Source organism: Gopherus flavomarginatus, chromosome 1 (assembly GCF_025201925.1).
Source record: "Gopherus flavomarginatus isolate rGopFla2 chromosome 1, rGopFla2.mat.asm, whole genome shotgun sequence".
NCBI classification, from domain to species: domain Eukaryota; kingdom Metazoa; phylum Chordata; order Testudines; family Testudinidae; genus Gopherus; species Gopherus flavomarginatus.
In genome coordinates this window covers 180,678,361-180,703,192 of record NC_066617.1, presented here as the reverse complement: position 1 = coordinate 180,703,192, position 24,832 = coordinate 180,678,361, and the positions used below count along the sequence as shown (strand labels likewise).

General features: G+C 44.3%; 1 protein-coding gene across 1 annotated transcript; it reads right to left on the bottom strand.

Annotated features, from left to right (window-relative positions):
* Positions 1 to 204: 204 nt before the first annotated feature.
* On the bottom strand, positions 205 to 6,170 carry LOC127055297 (CD160 antigen-like). Its single transcript, XM_050962130.1, has 4 exons — positions 5,957 to 6,170; positions 4,457 to 4,798; positions 2,287 to 2,432; positions 205 to 1,516 (listed from the first exon to the last, which is right to left on the bottom strand). Exons 1-3 carry the CDS (start codon positions 6,060 to 6,062, stop codon positions 2,290 to 2,292), a joined length of 591 nt encoding a protein of 196 aa, XP_050818087.1. The 5' UTR covers positions 6,063 to 6,170; the 3' UTR covers positions 205 to 1,516; positions 2,287 to 2,289.
* Between the last annotated feature and the right edge of the window lie 18,662 nt (positions 6,171 to 24,832).

Here is a 24,832-nt window from a genome sequence, read left to right as displayed (position 1 = left end):
TTCTATCAGCCATAAACAAACACTTTATTATTTCAACAACTCAGATGGAGCATTTAATGTCAGGTTAACATTGGTTCCTTGTGACAAAAGGAATCACAGAGTATACGTAAAAAGAAGCACAGCCCTTCAGAGTTGATAAATAACTAGGATAATTCTCAGTGATAAATAGGGAGATAGACATCATATGACTTATGTATTTTATTCATTTATAGGATAATTCTCTGCCTTTACATTCCATGCAGCACGCACAACTATTACAACATGGCATAGGTCAGAAATGCTTATCAAACACCAGCATCAGGGCAGCTACTCATGGACTTTGAAACAAAGATATCAAGAGGCATCATGCTCACGAGTGTGCCAACAGATATAAACATCACGGTTTTCCACGTAGATTTGATAGCAAATGTGTCTAAAAGGAGCTCTCTATTCCCCCAAAAGCAGATTTATAGAATTATGTCTGCAAAAAAGCCATCTGTTTTTAAAAGCATACAGTCAGGATAAAATACTGCATTTAAAAATCCTACAATTATTAAAACTGAAGAAATTTAAAAAATAATTTGCACATTTATGGTCTCTCCTTATAGAACATTCTGTTTAACCTTTAGTCTTTAAATCTTTAGTCATTTTCATTTTCAAGTTCTCATGCACTATCCCACTGATGCTGTGCTTAGGGTTACAGTTATTACTTAGCTATTTCCGGTAATACTCACAGTGTGCTAGTTTTCCAAACAGAGAAGGAGGTGTGACCCCTGCTCTGAGAAGCCCACAATGTACACATGGGGGATGTTCAATTGCTCCCCAAAGAAGTTGTAACTGAAATGTAAAAAGACTTATATTGTTCTCTCTCCCTATACACATACAGACAATTTTGGGCCTAGACTAACAAACAAATATCTAGGAGCTAATCCCTAGAGGGCCTCTCTTTCCAATTCTCCAAACTGACCTGCAGTATAAATCCAATTGGAATCCATCCTAAAGCTATAAAAGCTGCAAAACCCTGTTTACAGAATTCTACCTCCCACTGCTGGGGATTAGATAAGAGCTTCTAGCACTCTTAAAGCAACCCAGAGAGAGCAGGTGGTAGAACAGAACATGGTAGAAGATAATGCAGATGACAGAATGGCCACAGGAGAGCAGCACTGTGGAATCTTTCTTTAAAGAGGGAGTGTAGCAGGTTGAGGCAATGAGTGCTAGAAGATCTCTCTGGATAGGTCCAGAAAGAAGACATGGAAAGAAATCTCTTCCTGATCTTTAAAAGCTCTACACTGAGAAATCCATCCTCAGTTATAGTGGAGACAAAACACACAAAACTGACATCAGAGACTACAGAATTTTACTTCCAATGCTGACGAGTGTGAGAGTCCCTTTGTCTGACGGGGGGCTGTTGATGCATTAACCAGTAGTGTAGGAAACAATAAATAATCCTGCAGAGCTGGCGTCCAGGTGCTCAGACATTAAGTCACTGAAAATCCTTCTTCGGGAACAGTGTTCCATGAAACACTGAAATGCAGTCCTGTGCAATACAATGAATTTGTTATTACAACTTTATAGAAGTTTAGTCTATTAACTTTTACTCTGCTGTTTAGAGGAATCTGCCCAAGGACCAGAAACCATATCTTCATCACATATGCCCTAAGAAATAAAAACAACTAGCTGTCCATTAATGAGTCAAGTGCTATGTCCACATTAACGAAGCATAAGCTTGTCCAAATACAGACCAGCATCAGTCCCCAAAAGCCATCCCAGAGTTCATGCTGAAGGATCATCATGGCCCTAAGACGGCCATCTCATTTTCAAATCAACTAAATGGGTTCACTCTCAATATTTGTTTGCACAATGGCTCAGGTCACATTACCATATATCAGGGCTGCCTGCGAATCTCCAGGGGCTCATGACCACATATAACAGGCAGCACTTAGTGCCGATAAGTCAAATCAGCTCTGAAGCCACATGGCCTGCTTCATACAAGAAGTCAGAAAACCACAGATGTCACTCTTACTGCCTGCAGAAGACCAAGCTTGGAGCAGTGGCACCTTGTGTGAACCCCATGAAAGCACAGCATTACTACTAGGGGGGTTCACTCTGCCTTCCTGGACGGGGCTCTAGTCCATTAACCTCTATCGTATGGCAGTGATGGGAGATGAAGCATTCTACAAAACAGCAGTTTTCTTAAGAAAAAGGAAAACAGGGTCATGCTGAAAATCTGTGTGGCTCTACTATGATCTTAGAGGATGGCAGATCACAGGATCTCTCTCCAGAGAGAATGTATACATCTTTTCCTACCTTTTAAGAAAGGGGCAGCCAGAGTATCACGATCAGTGCCCATGTCTTTTCCAGCCAGGAATCCATCCTTGGAGCTTTGCTGCCTTGGGAGATAGCCTCTGGACTCCTTGTGGTGTTCAAAGAACTCACAAGGTTTAATTCTTCTGCTACAAGCATGAACAAAGTGCAGGTAAGTAAAAACATTTGGCGGAACTCTCTCACTGTAAACTCAAACCACAGCAGCTTTCTTAAGCCACAGAGAAGGCAGCTAAAGAAAAAAAAATGAAAAGTGAGTTGAAACATTTTAGAGAAAGCTCCAGGCAGCAAGGGGAAACACGCTGAATGGGAATATAATTTTGATGCATTGTTAACAATTAGGCTGGGTGAACAGCTTGGAAAGAACATGAACTTGCTCCTCCCAGCCAGAGTAGCACAGATGGGACTCTGGCAGGCTCCAACGTAACACCACGCTGGGGCGTTACAATGCTGCACTGCATTGTGAAGATGATGCATAAGAACTGGTGAGGTGACTCCAGTGTGATCGAGTTCTGGTTTGGTCACCGCTTTTAGCAACTGTGGTCCACAGCTCACTCATGATGTGTACAGGTGGGGGTTAGGTGATGGGGAGAGCAAAAGCAAGCGTAAAATAATAGTGTGGTTGCAAGGCAAATCATTTCTTTGTGTAAGTGAAAAGAAGTGGGGCCAACTGATGATGGCAGGTCTGGGGAGCTGGAATCAGAGTCTGGAACACAGAAGGAGAGTAATGCTCAAGTGGAAAGAGAGAGTCATTTAGAGGCAGAGTAGCATGTTATTTTATATTTGTAGACAAGGCGGTGGAACAGAGAATGTCTGGACTAGGTAACTGCTTAGATTCACAGGGGCAAAAGCTTTGGCACTGCCAAAATGCACAGCAAGTGCCCAAGCATGGGCACAATGTCAAACACACACATGCTCCACATCTGTCTGGCCCTCCTCCCTCAAGCTGCAGCATAGGAGTCCACACACGGTATTGCCTGTACTCAAGGGTGTATCCCACTGGCTACTGCCCATGATATGAATGATTCCTCCAGGCCTGTGCTTCTGCATGCTCACCTTTCTCTGACTTCCCTGCCGGCTTATTAGCTGGGCAAACCTGCCCTGAACTTCTGGAGAATTTCCCAAACAGCACTTGCTCGACAGCTGGGTTTTCAGCCACTCTCCTCTGTCTGGCTCAGGAGCACTCTGTATCCAGCACAGGGATGTATTGATCACCCAGTTGTGTGTTAAGAGTGACTTTACCCCTAGGAGATACTGGCAGGGACTTTGGAAGGTTCAGGGGAAGGGATGATCCTTTCCTTTGGAGCACTGAGCAGGGGTCATTTGGTAGCTCAGATGAGAACAGATTGCATGATCAACCAAGAGGATTCAGGGGGGAGGTGGCAGGGACCCTGGTGTTTCTCAGCCCTTCCTGTTCTTTCTCTATGCAACAATTTTTGCTTATACAAGTGAAACGGAAAAGTATTTCAGCTCTGTGAGAAGTAGCTCAGCAGTGCTGGCCCTGACCTTGTGAGCCCCATCTCTGTAAGCACCGACCCTCACAAAATCTACATTCACCTCAAGGCACCAATGGGCGATCCTCACCCACAACGCTAATGATTCCACGCTCACATACACCCAGTCATCAATTTAAAGCATTTCTTTGCCACATGTTAATTTATCAGGTTCTGTGGTTAAAAATAGGAGCAAGTACTAGGCAAGCCAGTGTGGGAGTGAACTTTGCCTCTGAGTTAAAGACTGGCAGCACCTCACTCTAACACTCTTCTCATCATGCCCTTGTTCTCCCCCTATAATTACCTACAAGAACTGGTTTGGTACCCAAAATGCAAAGCATGCTGGAGACAGCTCCTACCCCAGCCAATCTGAAATTTAAGAATGCCTCAATTATCACATTCCTGTCGCACATCCAGTGAGCCAAACTGGAGAGAGAATTAAAAAGCCTTCAACTGATTCCAAGTGTCACAATATGGCACTGCTATATCATGAGGTGACATTAGTGTGTGATATCATTGCATCAGGATGAGATGATGCAATTCATTGACATTTTTTTTTAATCATACCAAGACAAATGTAAAGGACAAGAATGTGTTGCATTTGGCCCTCTCACCTCTAGCACCTCCCTGCCCAAACAAACCTTAAAGCTACCACTGCTTACCTGTTACTTTCACTCGGATGTAGTGACCGATAGCAGTCTGATTATTTGCACTGGCTCTGCACTGGTAACTACCGCTGTCTGAATGGCTGACATTATGAATCTGTAGGAGCAGAGACAAGCTGACCCTTGCTTGGGGATTTAAGCTCTTTGTTGATAGCAAGCGTTCCAGCTCTTTGCCAACTCTAGCACAGCTGCTCTGATTTTCCACCAGTTTACACCAGTAGGCCTTCAGATCTGAAGACTGTTTCTGTTCATGCCACACTGTGCAATTCAAGGTCAGGGGATCTCCTTCTTTAAGGATAAGGATGGCTGATGGGTAAATGATTTCAAGCACGTCACATCCTGGGGAGTAAGAGAGCAGACCCATTAACTGGAGAGGCTATTGTATGAGCATTAACCTGCCTAGTATCTTTCAGGTCACTTGTAAACTCTTGGGGCAGGGATTGTCTCATACTCTGCATGTACAGCCCTTAGCACAAGGAGGCCCTGACCTTGGTTAATGGCTCCAGGTGCTGTTGTAATACAAACAATTAATAACTTGGCTTTTCCCATAACCTCAGTGTTTCTTGGCAGCCCTTCTGCGGAACTGTGTGAGGAGGGATATCACAATATCCCCCACCTATTTTCTACAAGGTCTAGGGCATGCAGGTTGGCCAAATATTTTCTGTCAAGGACAGCGTCAACTGAAAATTGGGTTTGATAAATGTCAGCTTTCCTCAAAAAAAGTTTACTTTCATTAGAAAACCTAAAAGCCCAACATTTTCAATTTTCAGTAGTTTGACTGAAAACTTTTGTTTTTTTTTTCAAAAGAACAATCACAATGTTTCACGGGAAAATTAAACCTTTTTCTAGCCAGCTCTAGATATTCCTCCTTCTGAGGTCAGAGTTCAGCTTATCTCTCAGGTTATGTCCACACTGCAAGTGAAAGGTGTGACTGTAGAATGGATAGGCAAACCCACCTTAACTTTAATCTAACCAGCAGTGGTAACAATAGCAGTGTAGATATGGGGACACAGCTTCAGCAGAGGCTAGCAACCCAGGGTCCCTGGAGGGCTTATACTCTCCTTGCTGGCTAGTGCTTAAGCCTGTGCCCCCCATGCCTACCCTGCTATTGTTACCCGTACTAGCTAGATTAAAGCTAGCACAGGTATAGAGCTACAATCACATCTTTCACTTGCCGTGGACACACACTCTCAGTCACTGTGCCAGTGAGCTAAATTTACCAACGGAGAAGACATGAGGAGACAGACATGATTCAGAGTCTGTCTAGGAAGGGTATTGAGATACACCCCTCCTTTTCCATTCCCCAGACAGCTTCTCTCTTCAGTATAGAAAACTAACTTCTAGATTGGTCTTGAAAAATGATGGCAACATGCTACATCTTGCCTGGCTTGGTCTTACCTGTAGAGCCCTAGTGGATACAAAATTTGTATCCGCATCCAAGCCGCGATCTGCAAACATGGTCCATGGATAACCTCCGATTTGCAGGGCTCTACTTACCTGCAGCTTTTATTCCGAATGCTGCCCACAGGAGAGCCACAATAAGGCTGCTTCTTCCACGCCCAATCAGCCAACTCCTGATCCTCATCACTTTCTGGAATACCATCAGATTGAAATCTCAGACAATTATCAGCAGACCCCTTTCCTCTCACAGCAAAAAAAGAGCATTAGAAGCCTCTTCTGCCTCTTATGAGCTGCCAGGAAAGTACAAGCCTCCCCACACTAGTTACATGCTCACTGGTTAAAGCACACTGCCACTTACCCTCACTTGAACAGACACCACAGTGCAGAAATCTTCTTAAAGAGACAGAAGACCATTAACACTCACACATGCATGCAGAAAATCACACCTCCCTAGGACGGAGCAAAATAATCATCACTCTAATTTGCAGTGGTTTTAATGACATTTAAGAAATTCTCAAGTATTCAGCCATATTCTCTATAGCTTCTCTTCCTTTTCAGCATGGCTTGGTACCAGCCATTTTTATCAAATTACTTGTATAGCTTGTTGAAAAGGAGCTGTGAACCCCCAGCAAAATGTCTTTAGAAATAAAATAATCCTAGTTTACTCCATCCCATTCATTATCATTTAGCACAGAAGGCAGACTTCTGAACTTGAACATCCTGAGTATGAAATTTTGACTTAAGTGCTATTGTTTTCATATTCTGGGGGCTTCAGGGAGTGAGGGAGGAAGAAAGAGAACTAAAAATTATTAGGGCTGTCAAGCGATTAAAAAAATTAATTGCTATTAATTGCATGATTAATCGCACTTTTAAACAATAATAGAATGCAATTTATTTAAGTATTTTCAAATATACTGATTTCAATTACAACACAGAATACAAAGTGTATAGTGCTCACTTTATATTTATTTTTGATTACAAGTATTTGCACTGTAAAAAAACAAAAGAAATAGTATTTTTAAATTCACCTAATACAAGTGAATCTCTTTATCATAAAAGTTGAACCTACAAATGTAGAATTATGTACAAAAGATAACTGCATTAAAAAATAAACAATGTAAAATTTTAGAGCCTGCAAGTCCACTCAGTCCTACTTCTTGTTCAGCCAATCGCTAAGACAAGTTTGTTTATATTTGCAGGAGAGAATGCTGCCCACTTCTTACTTACAATGTCACCTGAAAGTGAGAACAGGTGTTGGCATGATACTGTTATAGCCAGTGTCGCAAGATATTTACGTGCCAGGTGCGCTAAAGATTCATATGTCCCTTCATATTTCAACCATCATTCCAGAGGACATGCGTCCATGCTCATGATGGGTTCTGATCAATAACAATCTAAAGTAGTGCAGACTGACACATGTTCATTTTCATCATCTGAGTTAGATGCCACAAGCAGAAGGTTGATTTTTTTTGGTGGTTCGGATTCTGTAGTTTCTGCATCAGAGTGTTGCTCTTTTAAGACTTCTGAAAGCATGCTCCACACCTTGTCCCTCTCAGATTTTGGACAGCACTTCAGATTCTTAAACCTTGTGTTGGTTAGAAATCTCATATTGATTCTTTCTTTGTGTTTTGTGAAAACTTCAGTGAAAGTGTTCTTAAAATGAACTAGATGTGCTGTGTCATCATCCGAGACTGCTATAACAAGAAATGTATAGCAGAATGCGGGTAAAACAGAGTAGGGGACATACAATTCTCCCCCAATGAGTTCAGTCACAAAAAAATAATGCATTAATTAAATTTAATGATCATTATCAGCATAGAAGCATGTCCTCTGGAATGGTGGCTGAAGCATGAAGGGACATACTATTGTTTAGTGTATCTGGCCCGTAAATACTTTGCAATGCCAGCTACAAAAGTGCCATGCAAATGCCTGCTCTCACTTTCTGGTGACATTGTAAATAAAAAGAGGGCAGCATTATCTCCTGCAAATCTAAACAAACTTGTTTGTCTTAGCGATTGACTGAACAAGAAGTAGGACTAAGTGGACTTGTAAATCTTCAGAGCCTACATTGTTTTGTTTTTGAGTGCAGTTATGTAACCAAAAAAATCTACATTTGTAAGTTGTATTTTCACGACAAAGAGATTGCACTACAGTACTTTTATGCAGTGAATTGAAAAATACTATTTCCTTGGTTTATTATTTCTCAGTGCAAATATCTGTAATAAAAATAATATGTACTTTGACTTCACTTACAATATAGAATACAATATATATGAAAATGTAGAAAAACATTCAAAATATTTAATAAATTTCAATTGGTATTCTATTGTTTAACAGTGCAATTAAAACTGCGATTAATCAGAATTAATTTTTTTAATTGTGATTAATTTTTTTGAGTTAATCATGAGAGTTAACTGCGATTAATCAACAGCCCTAAAAATTGTATGTACCAAATATAGGGCACCCATTTATATCAGCCTAATACTAGGCCTCTGATCCCTAATACAGAACATATACTTCCCTTCTAGCTAGGAAAATATAAATGTCTTTTTTAAAAGATTCTATCGCCTACTACAGAAAAAAGACAAGGGTTTAAATGATATAGAAAAAGTTTTCTGAATCTAAAACCTAGTTAGAGAAATGTGTGAAATCTTGAACTCTGAGTTCACTCATCTCTTCTGATTAGCAACACCCTCGTCTAGACGCAAGGATGAGCACATCTCAAGAAGTTCTGAGGTTTGGTATGGAAAAGTATCCAGAAGTGGGGACTTCCCTCCCCCTACCAGGCTCAATAAGCCATATACAAGAACAAAACCAGGCTGGGAATCTTGGCTTTCACAAGTTTGCTAGAACTAATAATTTCCAGCTGAGCTAGAAACATGGCAAGAACTGCTCCTCTTTCAGTATATTTCAGCTATTCTGCTCTTGATTAGAACCAGGGTGAACAGAGAGGTGTGAAAATGACAACCATGTATCCAAACCCCAGAGAAGTTTCCATGATGCAAAGGTTTGGGGTAGTTCCTACATTACCCAAACCACCTCGCATATCCCTAACTAATTCTAATGGTTCCAACTCAGTAATGATGCACTGCTTGGCAAGGGCCCCCATGGTCTTTGTGTGTCAGAGGGTTTTTTTGGTTTTTGTTTTACTGTAGACGCTAAGTAGTAGAGTAATTCCAATCTCATCATCTTCACTAAGAATTGGCTCAGTGCAGTTTAAACTGTCTGATGGCCCAGGTAACATTTTACAAAATATTTGATTAATTTTAGTTACAGAGCATAAAAAAAGAGATGCTCTTTCAATAGCTTTTTAAAAGGTGGTGGTGAATGTGTATGTGTGTGGGGGGTATCAGTGAAGCCCTGGCACAGTTTCAGTAATTCATAAAGGCAATCAAGACCATAGACTGTATTAGCAGAGGGTAGGTCAGCCTCCCATACTCATTCAGAGTATGAGGGCTTGGCTACACTTGCAGGTTTGCAGTGCTGGGAGTTACAGCTGTCTTTGTACAGCGGTGTAGGGAAAGCACTGGCCCTACACACCAGCGCTGCAGTGTGGCCACATTTGCAGAGGTGTTGGGAGTGGTGCACTATGGGCAGCTATCCCACAGAGCACCTTGTCCCATTTTGGCGCCGTGGGTTGTGGGAAGGGGGCGGGTCATTTTGCTTCCTGTCCCAACGCCCCGTGATGCATCGCTTCACATCCCAGCAATCCCCGTTTTTAGGTAATAGGTAATAATTGGAGATATACCAATCTCCTAGAACTGGAAGGGACCTCGAAAGGTCATCGAGTCCAGCCCCCTGCCTTCACTAGCAGGACCAATTTTTGCCCCAGATCCCTAAGTGGCCCTCTCAACGACTGAACTCACAACCCTGGGTTTAGCAGGCCAATGCTCAAACCACTTAGCTATCCCTCCCCCCTCCTTCCACGTTTGGCGCCATCTTGACTTTCTCAACAGTTTCTGTGCAGCGCGATTTCTGTGGGAAATGGAGCCCGAACTGCTGAGGAGTATGCTGACGAGTCTCACCAGCACATCACGTTTGGCAGTTGAGCTATTCCTTAAGATCCAAAGTGATGAGGAGTCCGACGATGATAGCGAGTCACCTGATGCGTACGACACGAAATTGCTTCGGGCATTCATGGAAATGCTCAGCACTGTGGAACGCTGCTTTTGGGCTCGGGAAACAAGCATTGAGTGGTGGGATCACATCGTCATGGAAGTCTGGGATGAAAAGCAGTGGCTGCAGAACTTTCAGATGAGAAAAGCCACTTTCATGGGACTGTGTGCTGAGCTCACCCCCACCCTGCGACGCAAGGACACGAGATGGAGAGCTGCGCTGCTGGTGGAGAAGCGGGTGGCTATTGCAATCTGGAAGCTGGCAACTCCAGACAGCTACCGATCGGTCGCAAACCAGTTTGGAGTGGGAAAGTCGACCGTTGGAATCGTTTTGATGCAAGTTTGCAGGGCCATTAATTGCATCCTGCTAAGAAGAACCGTGACTCTGGGGAACGTGCAGGACATTCTGGATGGCTTTGCACAAATGGGTTTCCCTAACTGTGGAGAGGCGATAGATGGGACGCAGATTCCTAATCTGGCACAACCCCACCTAGCATCCGAGTACGTTAATCGGAAGGGTTATTTCTCTATGGTTCTCCAGGCGCTTGTGGATCACCGTGGGCATTTCATTGACATTAACACAGGCTGGCCTGGAAAGGTGCATGATGCACATATCTTTCGGAACACTGGCCTGTTCAGGAAGCTGCAGGCAGGGACTTTTTTCCCAGACCAGAAGATCACAGTAAGGGACGTCGAAATTCCCATTGTGATCCTTGGAGACCTCGCTTACCCGTTAATGCCTTGGCTCATGAAACCGTATACAGGGAAACTTGACAGGAGCAAGGACCAGTTCAACTGCAGGCTGAGTCGGTGCTGAATGACTGTGGAGTGTGCTTTTGGCCATTTAAAGTGGCACTGGCGATCTATGTATGGGAAGCTAGACTTGGGGGAAAGCAACATCCCTGCGTTTATATCCGCGTGCTGTACCCTCCGTAATATTTGTGAAGGGAAGGGTGAAACATTCAGCCAGGCATAGACCTCCGAGGTTCAATGCCTGGAGGCTGAATTTGCACAGTCAAAGAGCAGGGCTACTAGAGAGGCCCAGCACGGGGCTGCAAGGATTAGGGATGCCTTAAGGGAGGAATTTGAGGCTGAAAACGAACAGTAATGTTTGGTGCCTTGCACGGGAGTGAAGTGCAGTGGTTACAATGTTAGTAGGAATCTGTTTTTCCTAAGCTGATTTGCAGTGCCTGTTTCTTTCCTGGGCTAAGGTATCTTTACTTTCTGCAATAATAAAGACTGTTTTCAAAGCCAAGAATTCATTTATTGAAAAGAAAATAACTTTATTGACAGAGGATCAGAGGGGTAACCGTGTTAATCTGGATCTGAAAAAGCAGCAAAGAATGCTGTGGCACCTTATAGACTAACAGACGTTTTGGAGCATGAGCTTTCGTGGGTGAATACCCACTTCATCAGATGCATGTAGTGGAAATTTCCAGGGGCAGGTATATATATGCAAGCAAGCTAGAGATAACGAGGTTAGTTCAATCAGGTTGATGGTGGGGTGGAAGCTGTTAAAATCGTGGTGGAATTTTTCCAGAGTCTCCTTCCCATGGGTCCAGATGATGATGATGTCATCAATGTAGCGTAGGTAGAGAAGGGGCGTGAGTGGACGAGAGCTGAGGAAGCGTTGTTCCAGGTCGGCCATAAAAATATTGACATATTGTGGGGCCATGCAGGTGCCCATAGTAGTGCCACTGATCTGGAGATATATATTGTCTTCAAATTTGAAATAGTTGTGTGTGAGGATAAAGGTACAGAGTTCAGCAGCTAGTTGTGCTGTGGCATCATCAGGGATACTGTTCCTGACAGCTTGTATTCCATCTGTGTGTGGGATGTTTGTGTAGAGAGCCTCTACATCCATGGCGGCTAGGATGGTGTTTTCTGGAAGGTCACCAATGCATTGTAGTTTCCTCAGGAAATCAGTGGTGTCACGGAGATAGCTGAAAGTGCTGGTGGCATAGGGTCTGAGTAGAGAGTCCACATATCCAGACAGTTCTTCAGTGAGAGTGCCAATGCCTGAGATGATGGGGTGTCCAGGATTTCCGGGTTTGTGGATCTTGTGTAGTAGATAGAATAACCTTGGTCGGGGCTCTAAGGGTATGTTGATGACATCAACATATGCTACATTGATGACATCTTCATCATCTGGACCCATGGGAAGGAGACTCTGGAAAAATTCCACCACGATTTCAACAGCTTCCACCCCACCATCAACCTCAGCCTGGACCAATCTACACGGGAGGTCCACTTCCTAGACACCACGGTGCAAGTAAGTGATGGTCACATTAACACCACCCTATACCGAAAACCTACCGACCGTTATGCCTACCTTCATGCCTCCAGCTTCCATCCCAGGCACATCACACGATCCATTATCTACAGCCAAGCACTGAGGTACAGCCGCATCTGCTCTAACCCCTCAGACAGAGACCAACACCTACAAAATCTCCACCAAGCATTCTCAAAACTACAATACCCACATGAGGAAATACGGAAACAGATCAACAGAGCCAGACGTGTACCCAGAAGCCTCCTACTGCAGGACAAACCCAAGAAAGACACCAACAGGACTCCACTGGCCATCACATGCAGTCCCCAGCTAAAACCCCTCCAACACATCATCAGGGATCTACAACCCATCCTGGACAACGATCTCACACTTTCAGAGGCTTGGGTGGCAGGCCAGTCCTCGCCCACAGACAACCTGCCAACCTGAAACACATTCTCACCAGTAACTGCCCACCGCACCATAGTATCTCTACCTCAGGAACCAATCCATGCAACAAACCTCGATGCCAACTCTGCCCACATATCTACACCAACGACACCATCACAGGACCTAACCAGATCAGCCACACCATCACCGGTTCATTCACCTGCACGTCCACCAATGTAATATACGCCATCATATGCCAGCAATGCCCCTCTGCTATGTACATCAGCCAAACTGGACAGTCACTACGGAAAAGGATAAACGGACACAAATCAGATATTAGGAATGGCAATATACAAAAACCTGTAGGACAACACTTCAACCTCCCTGGCCACACTATAGCAGACCTTAAGGTGGCCATCCTGCAGCAAAAAAACTTCAGGACCAGACTTCAAAGAGAAACTGCTGAGCTCCAGTTCATCTGCAAATTTGACACCATCAGCTCAGGATTAAACAAAGACTGTGAATGGCTTGCCAACTACAAAACCAATTTCTCCCCCCTTGGTTTGCACACCTCAACTGCTAGAACAGGGCCTCATCCTCCCTGATTGAACTAACCTCGTTATCTCTAGCTTGCTTGCATATATATACCTGCCCTTGGAAATTTCCACTACATGCCTCTGACAAAGTGGGTATTCACCCACAAAAGCTCATGCTCCAAAACGTCCGCTATTCGATAAGGTGCCACAGGATTCTTTGCTGCTTTATTGACAGACACACAACATTTTGGGAACCTAAAAGGCAGGGCGATGCGGTGGGGAACTGTACAGTCACAGGTTTGAATATGTCCTGTCTGGAGTGCTGTGCAATGACTGCTGCACTTCAGGATGCCTATACTGCATGGTGATGGGGGTTGAGTGCAGAGGGTAAGGGTCGTAGTTCTCAGGGCTGGTTGGTAAACGTACAGGTGTTGGAGGCAGCTGGTGGTGGTAAGAACCTGGATGCTGGGGAAGGGGGGTTGAGGTGACACTGGGGCACAAGGGAAAGAGCTTTGGGAGGGGAGGGGGAGCCGGCATGGTAGTGCTCTGCTTGCATGGCTACGAGCGCCTGGATAGAGTCCGCTTGGCGTGCTAGGATGCTTATCAGCTGCTTTGTGCTTTTCTTCCTGGCTGCTGCATTTTTCTGGCGGATCCTGCTTTCCGTTTCCCTCCAGTCCTGCAGTTTTTGATTCTCTCTGGCAGAGCGATCCATAACTGCTTGCAGCAGGTCGTCTTTGCTTTTTCGTGGCTGCTTCTGGAGGTTTTGGAGTCTTTGAGCTGTTGATAACACGGGCAGCCGAGAACTCAAGGTTGCTTGTGGAAAGGCAAAAAAGGCAACACTTAACAGAGGCAGCATTGTTTATATCTCAGATAGTTATTCCCACACAGTTAAGGAGTTTAGCATAATTTTCCCATACCAAAGAGAGCGCACATAACCCACAGGAGCCCCGAAATGGTGAGTAAGGGGGACTGATTGCTTCAGGGCTGTACTGGGGTTTCTGTGCATTGGGGAAAGCAAACAGCTGCAGGGGGCACCTACACTGAACACTCTCCCAACATTTTCCACAGGAGCTGATCCTGGAAGATATCTTGCTGCTGCGGGTCTTCTACAGCAATGCGGATTCCGCCCTGGCCCCTATGCAGCTTGCCTGTGTGCAGCAATGGTCCTCCCACCCCTCGCGGCACAGTGGTGCAGATGCGTTAGCCTAACTGGGACAAGGACCACAGTGGCTCTCCCTGTAAACTTGCGCATGCGCATTGCCCACGCTCTGGCTGAAAGTTTTGAAGAGATTACCGAGGCCGATTACCGCGATGTGATAGACCACATCAGTGGGCTATTCCACATCTAGGCATACATGCATGCATGCAGCCCTAACCCTCCCTCCTCTCCTGAAACATTTCCATCCTGAAAATAAAAGCCACTTACCAGGAACCCGCTCCTCTGCTTGTCCTTCACCAAGTACCAGCTGCTGTGACTGGCTACCTTCCTCCTGGGTTGAGAAGAGTTCCTGGATGCATGCCTCCTAGGACTCTGGGGTGTCTCTCCTTACCCCAGTACCCTCACTCTCACTTTCCTCCTCCTCCCCCCCTCCTCTTCCCCCCCCCCCCGCTCTGAAGTGTCCATCGTAGTCCTCAGATTGGCGGTGGGGTCACCCCCAAGTATCGCATCCAGCTCTTTGTAAAACTGGCAGGTCGTGGGAGCAGCGCTGGAGCGGCGGTTTCCCTCACGGGCTTTGAAATAGGCACTCCGCAGCTCCTTCACTTTAACCCTGCACTGCACCGTGTCCCGGTCATGGCCCCTTTCCAGCATGGCCCTTGATATCTGCCCATAGGTATCGTAATTCCTACGGCTGGAGCGCAGCTGGGACTGCACAGTTTCCTCCCCCCAAACACTGATGAGGTCCAGCAACTCGCCATTGCTCCATGCTGGGGCTCGTTTGGCGCGTGGAGGCATGGTCACCTGGAAAGATTCACTGATTGCGCTCCACACCTGGCTGAGCAAACAGGAAGCGGATTTTTAAAATTCCCGGGGCATTTAAAGGGTGGGTCACCTGAGGCCAGGGCAGTAGAGTTCGAACTGATGAGCAGAGTGGCTGAACAGGCATTCTGGGATACATCCAAATACCTCTGGAGGCCAGTAACAGCGCTTTTGGTGGCCACACTGGCGGAGCAGCGCTGGAGCAGCGCTGCATCACCAGCGCTGCAGTCGTTATTCCCCAGGCAGAGATGGAGTACAGCCAGTGCTGTAGCCAGGGAGATACAGCGCTGTATGTGCCTTGTAAGTGTGGACAGTGAGTGAGTTGCAGCGCTGTAAAGCCACCACCAGCGCTGCAACTCTCCAGTGTAGCCAAGCCCTGAGAAATAAAATCCTCTACTCACCAAGGTAGTTTGCAACAGCAAACTAATTGTAAATGACTTTAATGATGGTGAAAGCTACCAGATTGACAGCCCTTGAAACAGACCTCCTCTGCCAAAAGTGCAAAGACTTAAGCAGCAGTCCAAGATTCTCCCGCGTTGCTCTTCCTATCCACCCTTCATTGTGCCTCAGGGCTTGTCTACATCACAAAGTTGCAGCGCTGGTGAGGGGGTTACAGCGCTGCAACTTAGGAGGTGTACACATCTGCAGGGCACCACCAGCGCTGCAACTCCCTGTTTGCAGCGCTGGCTGTACTCCCGTTTTGTCTCGGGTGTAGAGGATCCAGCGCTGGTGATCCAGCGCTGGTAATCAAGTATAGACACTTACCAGCGCTTTTCTTGACCTCCGTGGAATAAGCAGGTATCCCAGCATACCTGAGGAAGCCTCTGGTAATCAAGCTGGTCTCCTTCCCCGGTTTGCTCTCGCGTTCCCCGAACCCGAGCAAGCAGGTCTCCTTCCCTGCGGTTTGCAGGGTGGTTCGGGGAACGCGAGAGCAAACCACGGCGAAGCTGGTCTCCTTCCTTGGTTTGCTCTCGCGTTCCCCGAACCCCCGAGCAAGCAGGTCTCCTTCCCTACGGTTTGCTGGGTGGTTCCGGGAACGCGAGAGCAAACCGCGGCGAAGCTGGTCTCCTTTCCCGGTTTGCTCTCGCGTTCCCCGAACCCCCGAGCAAGCAGGTCTCCTTCCCTACGGTTTGCTGGGTGGTTCGGGGAACGCGAGAGCAAACCGCGGCGAAGCTGGTCTCCTTTCCCGGTTTGCTCTCGCGTTCCCCGAACCCCCCTTGAAGCCGCCCAACAGCGCTGCAGTGTGGCCACATCTAACACCACTTGCAGCGCTGGTTGCTGTAAGTGTGGCCACTCTGCAGCGCTGGCCCTATACAGCTGTACTAATACAGCTGTAACAACCAGCGCTGCAAAATTGTAGATGTAGACATACCCTCAGTATTGCCCTAAAGGGGCTACTTCTAATGTTGACAAAGGGACTTACTGTCTAGGGCCCATTAAATCCTGGGCCTCTGCTGAGGGTGCTCACCGAGATAATCAACTGTGACTATGATGTAATCATGTGGATACACATCCAATAGAAACCCAACTGAAAAGTCTCACTCTCTCCACACAAGCCATTCTACAGACATCAGAAGGTTAAAAACCTTTAAGCTGCTAGAGACCCAGACTAGATTCAAGCTGGCAACTTCGTGATATACTTTGCTTTGTATCCTATTACTGCTCTCCTGAGCCATCCACTTTCCCATATAGCTGTTGGATTTTTGAGTGAAGCAGGAAGATGTCAGGAGTAGCATGTGAAATTTAAACATGCCCAGCTTATTTTATATGGAGCTACAAAAAATAAAATATTCAATCAACCAGTTCTAATCCTCAACAAAAGAAATGAACACAAAATTTTATTCCCCCACTCCCTTGAAATAATGAATTCTTGTTTGTTTTAAGGCAAATAAAATCTTTTTAGATTCATCAGTACTTGTAATTATTCAGTCATAGTAAAGAGTGGGATGAGTGCATTTTGTGCCCAAGATGTATGTTTTCATGACAGTTTTGCAAGGCAAGGGTATATTAGACAGGAAACGACCTACAATATAAGATAGTCTAGTCTTTCTCCTTGCCATTATGGGATTGCTCCAGACAATATATTCTCCAGTGTGTTCATGTATTCCATGATTTTTCTGCTCTGCAGAATCTTTCCATTCAGAAAAAATATTAAGGTTCCAGTACTTCTGGATAGTGTGCCACACCAGAGATGTAAAATGGCACCTATTTATCATAAAACTAGAGTTAGCTTCAAAGCCTAACTTTAAGTATTTAAATCCAGTCACTTTCAAATTACTTTGCTCCAAAAAGTGTAATCGTTAGAGCTGGTTGGAACCTTTGTTGTCAAAATGAAATTTTGGCAAAATGTCCTGTTTTATCAAAGCCAAACTGTTCCATGAAGACATATTGGTTTCCATGAAATGTTCATCAGGAAGGTTTTTTGAGGGAAAGGGCAGGAAGAGAGACACTCTAGTTGAATAGCTGAGCTGAGTGATTAGAGTACTGGCCAGGGAGGTGGAAGACCCAGGTATAGGCCTCAGTGGAACACAAATTTTGAAACTCAAAAGTTGCCTTGTCCTCCTCCAGTCAGCTCTAGTAATTATAAAGTGACTAATAGACAGTTAAAAGCTACACAGATTTGTCCTAGACTGTTGTATGTGTGCCCATATGAGATGATGGAGTCGGAGTCTGAGTCTGGAACTTCTCAATCCTGAATAATGGAGTTTATTTTGCTTACGCTGCCATGAAGACAATGTACCCTCCAATGTTTTTATCCTGGAAAGGAGGAGAGTATATTTTAAACAAGATCAAATGTTGTGAGTGAAAAACAGCATAACTACCTGGATATAAACACAACCTTAAAATTGAATCCTTTCAGATGATGCAGACGCAACCACCATGACAGATAGTGAGCTGGGTTGTACAGTTATACATTTATGTGATCATAGTACTGAGATTCCACCTACTGTCTTAAAAAGGCAATTCAGGTATCTAGATGCATACGCTAACCAAGACCATGACAAGCTCAAATCTTCTTGAAATCTAAAAGGTGGTATTGATACTATAAAACTGCTACTCCCCAATTTAACCATTGGTTCAATGGGACTTTTTTTTAATAAAGAACCATATTGATCAAGCAACTCATTGGTTATTTTCACATCTTGATTTGTGTGTTTCTTCCCTTTCAGTCAGTGTGCCTCTGCTCTGGGGAGAGCTAGCACCTGCACCTAGAGTCTGCAGGCTACAATCAGCCTGTACCGCCTCCTCATCACCTCCCCTGTCCTAACTGCAAACAACAGAGGGTTTGTTCCTATGATCACCATACTGCATGTGGTGTCAGACACAAGCCTTTCAAAACCACAAAGATGACACTAGCTAATGGAGTGCAGGAACTCTCCTCCCCCACATTTCTATTAGCAGCTCAACACAGTAGGTGCACTATCACGTATTACCTCAAAAACAAAGCCAAATATCAATTCATCTAAGATGTTCAAAGATAAGACAGGAAATTAGTGCTGAAGGGGCTGCAAATAGGTCACCTCATCACCTCCACAACCACGTAGACTTTCCAGTGTGTTCACAGTGCTGAGAGAATCCAGGTCAAGTTACTTCTTGTGGCAGGACTTCAAGGCACCCAATAGGAATTCTACCCCAAAATAAGACACATGGTACATTTCATTTGCACATTAGGACCTAGCATGCTCTTCTGGCTCACAGTTATTTCTGCATGAACAGTGCATAAAGGAAACACAGATCTGGAATTGGGAACAAGCAACCAACTTTGTCCTCCGTTTTGCCCTGAGATGCATCTATGTCTTCTCTGTATGCGCTGGAAACCAGAACCATGGGAAGCTACACTCATGCCTAAGGTACCACCATCTAACCCAGCTATAGCAATTTCAGTTCTGTGGGTGCTGGGTAAAAGGGAGCTCCTCACTGGAATTCATTCTGTTCCGTCATTGCACTCTGCAGCTCAGCAAGGAGCTGACTGGGGGAAGATAGCATATTCTTTAGGCAAAGTCCTTTCCACCAGATATAAGGACCTAACATTTCATTATCCCTCACATCCAAAACTTAAGGGAATTTTAACTAAAATGACCAAAATGTTCACACTGGCATGGTGGGTATCAACCATACAAATAAGGTTGGATTCATTTTCTCTTCCTCCACCTCACCAGTACGTGGCATCAGATAGCTCCTTTCCCTATCATCTTCAGACCACAGACCATACCAGTGCCAGAGGGCAGAAGAGCAGTATTCAGGGGAAAAGAATTCTGAAGGCAGCAGCCCTCAGTGAAAAACATCCTGCATTCCGCTCTCCCAATCCAATATATCAGGGTACCTGAGCAGTTCTGATACAATCATAGTTCTGCATGCAGACTGAAATTTCATCTCTCTCTCACACACATACACACACACACACACACAGAGTAACAATGACAGATTGTCAGGAGATTTGAAGACTCCACATGTCTGGTTCAATGATAGAACATTGACTAGACAAAGTTTGAGTTTTATATTTTATTTATATATATAGATCATTAACTAAGCCAACACCTCAGACTAAAATAAAGCTATACAGATGTATTATAGAAACATTACAAATATCTAAATTAAAAAGATTAGATTAAAATCCCCAAACTCATAAATTTATATCCAATAAACAATCCTTAGCCAATAACCTAAAAAAGTGCTGCTGGGGCCTATAGTCCTCAAATGAAAGGACATTATAAAAGCCAATTCAATATTTATACAGTTCTTCAAAGAAGAACAGATAGTGGAGAAAGCAACTCCCATTTTAATTCACTAAGACATAAAACTAGAAACCCAAAGGAACAGCTTTGCCCGTCTTTATTTTATACCAAAGTTTTTGCTCCCCTCCTCCAAAGGAATGGTCATAGAATACATTTCAATAACATTTATAATAAAAATTTTGAGGCTAACCCCAATTTGTTATATCTGGGTAACCAAAAACTTAGGTGGAAACAACGTTTCTCAAGGTTAGATATGTAGCTTCTTTTAACTCAAACATGAACACCTGTGGGACTTTACAGAGTAAATCGTTATTTGACTCATAGCTACTCTCAGCCTGGTTATGTGCCGCCACTCTGTAGGCTTTATAAGAGCTCATTTATGCTCTAACACCCACTCATTCATACACACACCACTAAAAATGCACATTCATATCCATATGCAGTGTAATTGTAGCCATGTTGGTCCCATGATATTACAGAGACAAGGTGGGTGAGGTAATCTTTTATGGGACCAACTTCTGTGGTAAGAGAGACAAGTTACCTCATCCACCTTGTCTCTCTTAATATCTGGTCAAAACGGGCGAGGTGTAATTCTCCCATTGGGGAAGCTGCGCACACTTGGATTGTGGTCCTGCCCGCAGGCCCAGCCTCACTCAGCCTCCTCCCCTGGAAGTCCCGCCCATGCTTGGCCGGCTCCCCGAGATACACCCCCCCAGCCACTGACACCTCTTTGATCCCCCTGCCCCCAGGCCCCCCACCCACTGCTCATGCCTCTTTGCCCCCTCCCCCAGACCCCCTTCCACCTGCCTGGCCACTCACACACATGCATCTCTTTGCCCCTTCCCATGACTCCACCCACCGGCCTGCCAGCCGCTCACCATCCGTGTGCGCCTCTTCACCCCCTCCCCCAAGGCTCCCATGCGGGCAGAGTGGGGCGGGAAGAGGATGAGCATGACCGAGGCCATGGCTGGCTACCCTTTCAGCAGCTGCACACTCCAAAGGCGGTGGGCAGGCTGTTTGGGGACACTTAGCCTCCCTGGTCTCTTATACCCACTGCCTATGCTGGTCAGACAAGCACACTGTAAAGTTATCTGGAGTGGCTCATGACCATGAGTGAGAACCACAGGACAGACTGTTAAGAAGCAGGGCACAAACCTCAAACTGGTTCTGTGTTCTATAATTAGATTTCACCAGTCAAATATTGAGTGTGAACTTCTCAAGCACCTTAACAGCCTTAACATGAAGTCAGATAGTCCCCTTGTTAATTTCAGTTTATATGTTTGCCAAATTATTATGTATAAAAGTTAAAATAAGGCCATTTTGTTCTGGTAAAAGGACAAGGCAACCTCCATTTTGGGTCAGGTGCTTGTTCCTCAGTACCTACAAAAGGCAGGAAAATGGAAAGAGCAGGAATCTGACCTTGCCTAGCAACAGCTCCCTATAAAGACCAATGAGGGGTGGGGCCAGGGGCACTGGCTCTTGAGCTTTTAGTTGTCAGAGGTTCAGGTGTTTAGCTCTCTCTCGTAGTGCAGTACAATCTTGGCACTGGCTATTAGCCTGCAATAGTTACTCACTAATTAAGTTGGGGTTGTTTGTTTGTTGTTTTGGGAAAGCAAACTTGCATACACAGACCTGGTCCAATTATTTAGATCAATCATGCACTCAGAACGACGCAAAGCAGTTAAGGGTGGGAGTTAAGACAGGGATACGTACCTGTCTGTTTCATCTGTCATCCACGGTCGGTGTTCATCGCTGGCTTCTGTCATCTGGATCTTGCAGCCCCTTCATCGTTGATGTCTGTAAAGGTAGAAGAACATCTTGTATTATAAGTGCATGTGTGTGCCTGTGTGTTATGCCGAATCTCCAGAATCATTAATCCATCCTTTCCTTTTCCATCATAATCCTTTCCTTTCCTTCCTCTCCCCTTAGCAAATAAAGTGTTGTTGGTAGTTTTACATTTGTGCGTGCGTTATTCATTTAGGGGTCAGCTCTGCTAGATGGGCTTAAAAGGGGGACTCAGTGGGAGATAAACTGTAAGGCTCCCCAAGGTCTTCTGATGAGATCAGCCTAGAGAGATAAAAATCCTTACGCCCTTGGGCACTCTGGTCTATCTTGCCACCCAGGCAAGCCTGCCTTTGTGACAGAGGGTCCCTTACACCAAAAATCACAATATTCAGGTTACTCCCAGTCCCAAAGAACCAGTCATTTAAACCCAGGTCAATTGTACCTTAGATCTGTTACCAAAGACAACTCTTGTAACCAATCCTGTAATAAACTAACTAGAGATTTATTAACTAGGAAAAAGAAATAGAGTTTTTCAAGGTAAAAGCAGGTAAACATACTCACGCAAATGAGTTATAGTCTTAAGTTTCAAAAGGTATCAGAAGCTGCTGTAATGTGAAAGCTCTATCTATCCTTTTGGGCTAACCGAAGCTAAGCAGGTTGCGGATCCCTTGCTTATGCTTAGAAATACTGCTCTCTCCAAATTCCGAGAAGCACAGTAAAACAGTTCCTTCTGGTCAGGGATTTTTATCCCCTTCCCCCAGAACTCAAACTGATGGGACAGGTGTTGGAACCTGTCTCCTCTTCATGGGGGGAGGGGCGGGGAGAATCAACAAAGTCTTTGTTTTTTGACATTTCACAGTAGCTCATTTGGTTTCAATGGGCCTTCTTGTATGCAGGACTAGCACTTTACATTAATGTTTTTTTCCTGTTTGTTGAGTTACGTAGTTAGAGGTTTACCATGCAAACACTCCACATAACTTTATACTATGGGCTACAGATGTTATAAGTGAGATCAATACATTTAGCATCCTACAAATATTTCATCGTCTAAACATTGAACATATTCTTATAAACTCACCATCTATTTTAACAATGCTAACACACAGGTGAGCCAGACTGGTTGCTATTTATGCATTTATCTGTGTTCAGTGAGGCCTAGGGCCCTTGACATGAGCTGGCACCTGGTCTGCCAGCATCACACATGTCTCCTACTTGACAAAATAAAAATTCAAATAAAAACTTAAATCCTTCAATGGCAACACAAGCTCTTCATCCTGACAGCGCTTCTCAAATCTTCCTGGAATATTGCTTGCCTGTAGATGATGGATTTTCTCAGCTTCTGTTGGTGTTTAGTTAACTAGCTGGTCTCCCGGATTCTGTCAGACTCACCTGTGATAAATCTTAGTTGCTGGCTATTATTGGGTTCCATCAACCCATCACTGGCCAGCCTCCAGGGAAGGAAGAATAGATCTTGCTTATGTGATGACCACGCTCTTGGGAAACACACCAAGGATTGAACAGGGAACCGCGAGAGATAAATGCATGGGCTGTACAGTTTGAGCTAAAGAGCCATGACTTGGTAGCTGAGGGCTGTAACAACTCATGTCTTCTGTGTATTGGGCACAAAGGTGGGTCTGTACACTCAATAGTGGGTTACATTGAAATCACATGGCTTCTGACCCACCGCGACATGGACTTCAAATCACCTTACACCACCACTTTAAAGTGGCATGCCCACACCACCTCTTCTGACCTACCTGGCTGAATCAGAATAAGGCATTTCCCTGGAGCTGTTAGGCATTTCACCCAATGTGGATTTATTATTTCATCTTTAACAACAATCAAGTCGAAATCTGGGAGATGTCTTGTAGAAATCTGGAAAAAAAATCCAGCAGACTCAGCAAGTTTCTAACTGAACATTGCAGAAAGTAAATTGTCTATTTATGAGTCTCAAAATATCAGATTGATTAGGTCAGTTTGATGATGCTGGTCACAAGATCTTCTGATCATGAACTGCTTAAAGGTTGAACAAAATTGCTGACCATCTTTTAGAAGCTGTAATTTTAAAAAATCTATTACATTCAAAACAAAACCAAAAAAATATGTAAAATAAAACTTAAGACTGAATTCTAAGTCTTAATTGCAAACACACCCATTCATGCATCTACTGCTGCATGTTATTTCCTTTAGTCTCAGGACAAGTGAATTAGCAAAAGTCTTTTTTCCAATGCAATTATTTCTCCTTATTTTCCACTGACCTGAGCAGAAATCAAAATAGCTGTCCAAATGACATTCTTATTATAAAAGGAGAAAAAGACATTTCTTTATCTTACTACAAATCTGGATTTTTAAATCCTCAGAGGACCCCACACATTAAATAGTCATCACACTACAAAGACCAGAAAAAAAATTATCAGAAGATATACATGAGAAAAATAAGTGGAAACAACGTTTTTCATAGAGTCATAGATTCCCAGGCCAGAAGGGACCACTGACTGCATAGCACAGGCCATAGAACTTTCCCAAAATAAGTCTTGTCTGTACTAGAGCACATCTTTTGGGAAAACATCCAGTTTTGATATTTAAATTGCCAGCAACGGAGAATCTACCATGACCCTCTGGTAAACTGGAACAATTATTAATTACCTTCTCTGTTTAAAATGTACAGCTTATTTCCAGTCTGAATTTGTCTAGTTCAACTTCCAACCACTGAATCTTGTTATATCTCTGTATGCTAGATTAAAAAAATTTGTTATCAAATATTTGTTCCCCAAGTAGGTATTTATAATCTGTTGTCAGTCACTCCTAAATCTTCTCTTTGTTAATCTAAATAGATTGAGCTCTTTGAGTCCATCACTATAAGGCATGTTTTCTAATCCTTTAATCATTCTCATGGCTCTTCTATGAACCCTCTCCAATTTATCAACAGCTTTCTTGAATTGTGAACAATAGATCTGGACACTGTTGTGCTGAGTTGGATCACAGAAACCCCCTTGGGGCTGTCAACTGATGTGCAAGACTACTTCAGCCCGTTTTCCTGTCTGGGCAGCTTGGCACTTCAATGCCCTTCCTGGTTTGAGCCAGACCTGCTAGCCTGCTGCAAACCCAGATCCAGGTCTGAACCACATCCCCTAACAGCTATAGGCTTAAAGTGAAAGCAGCT

Coding starts and splice junctions, on each gene's coding strand:
- LOC127055297 (XM_050962130.1), bottom strand. CDS start 6,062: ATGGTATTCCAGAAAGTGATGAGGATCAGGAGTTGGCTGATTGGGCGT. Junction 4,799..5,956: donor ATTCGGAATAAAAGCTGCAG/GTAAGTAGAGCC, acceptor CTTACTCCCCAG/GATGTGACGTGCTTGAAATC. Junction 2,433..4,456: donor CATCCGAGTGAAAGTAACAG/GTAAGCAGTGGT, acceptor TCATGCTTGTAG/CAGAAGAATTAAACCTTGTG.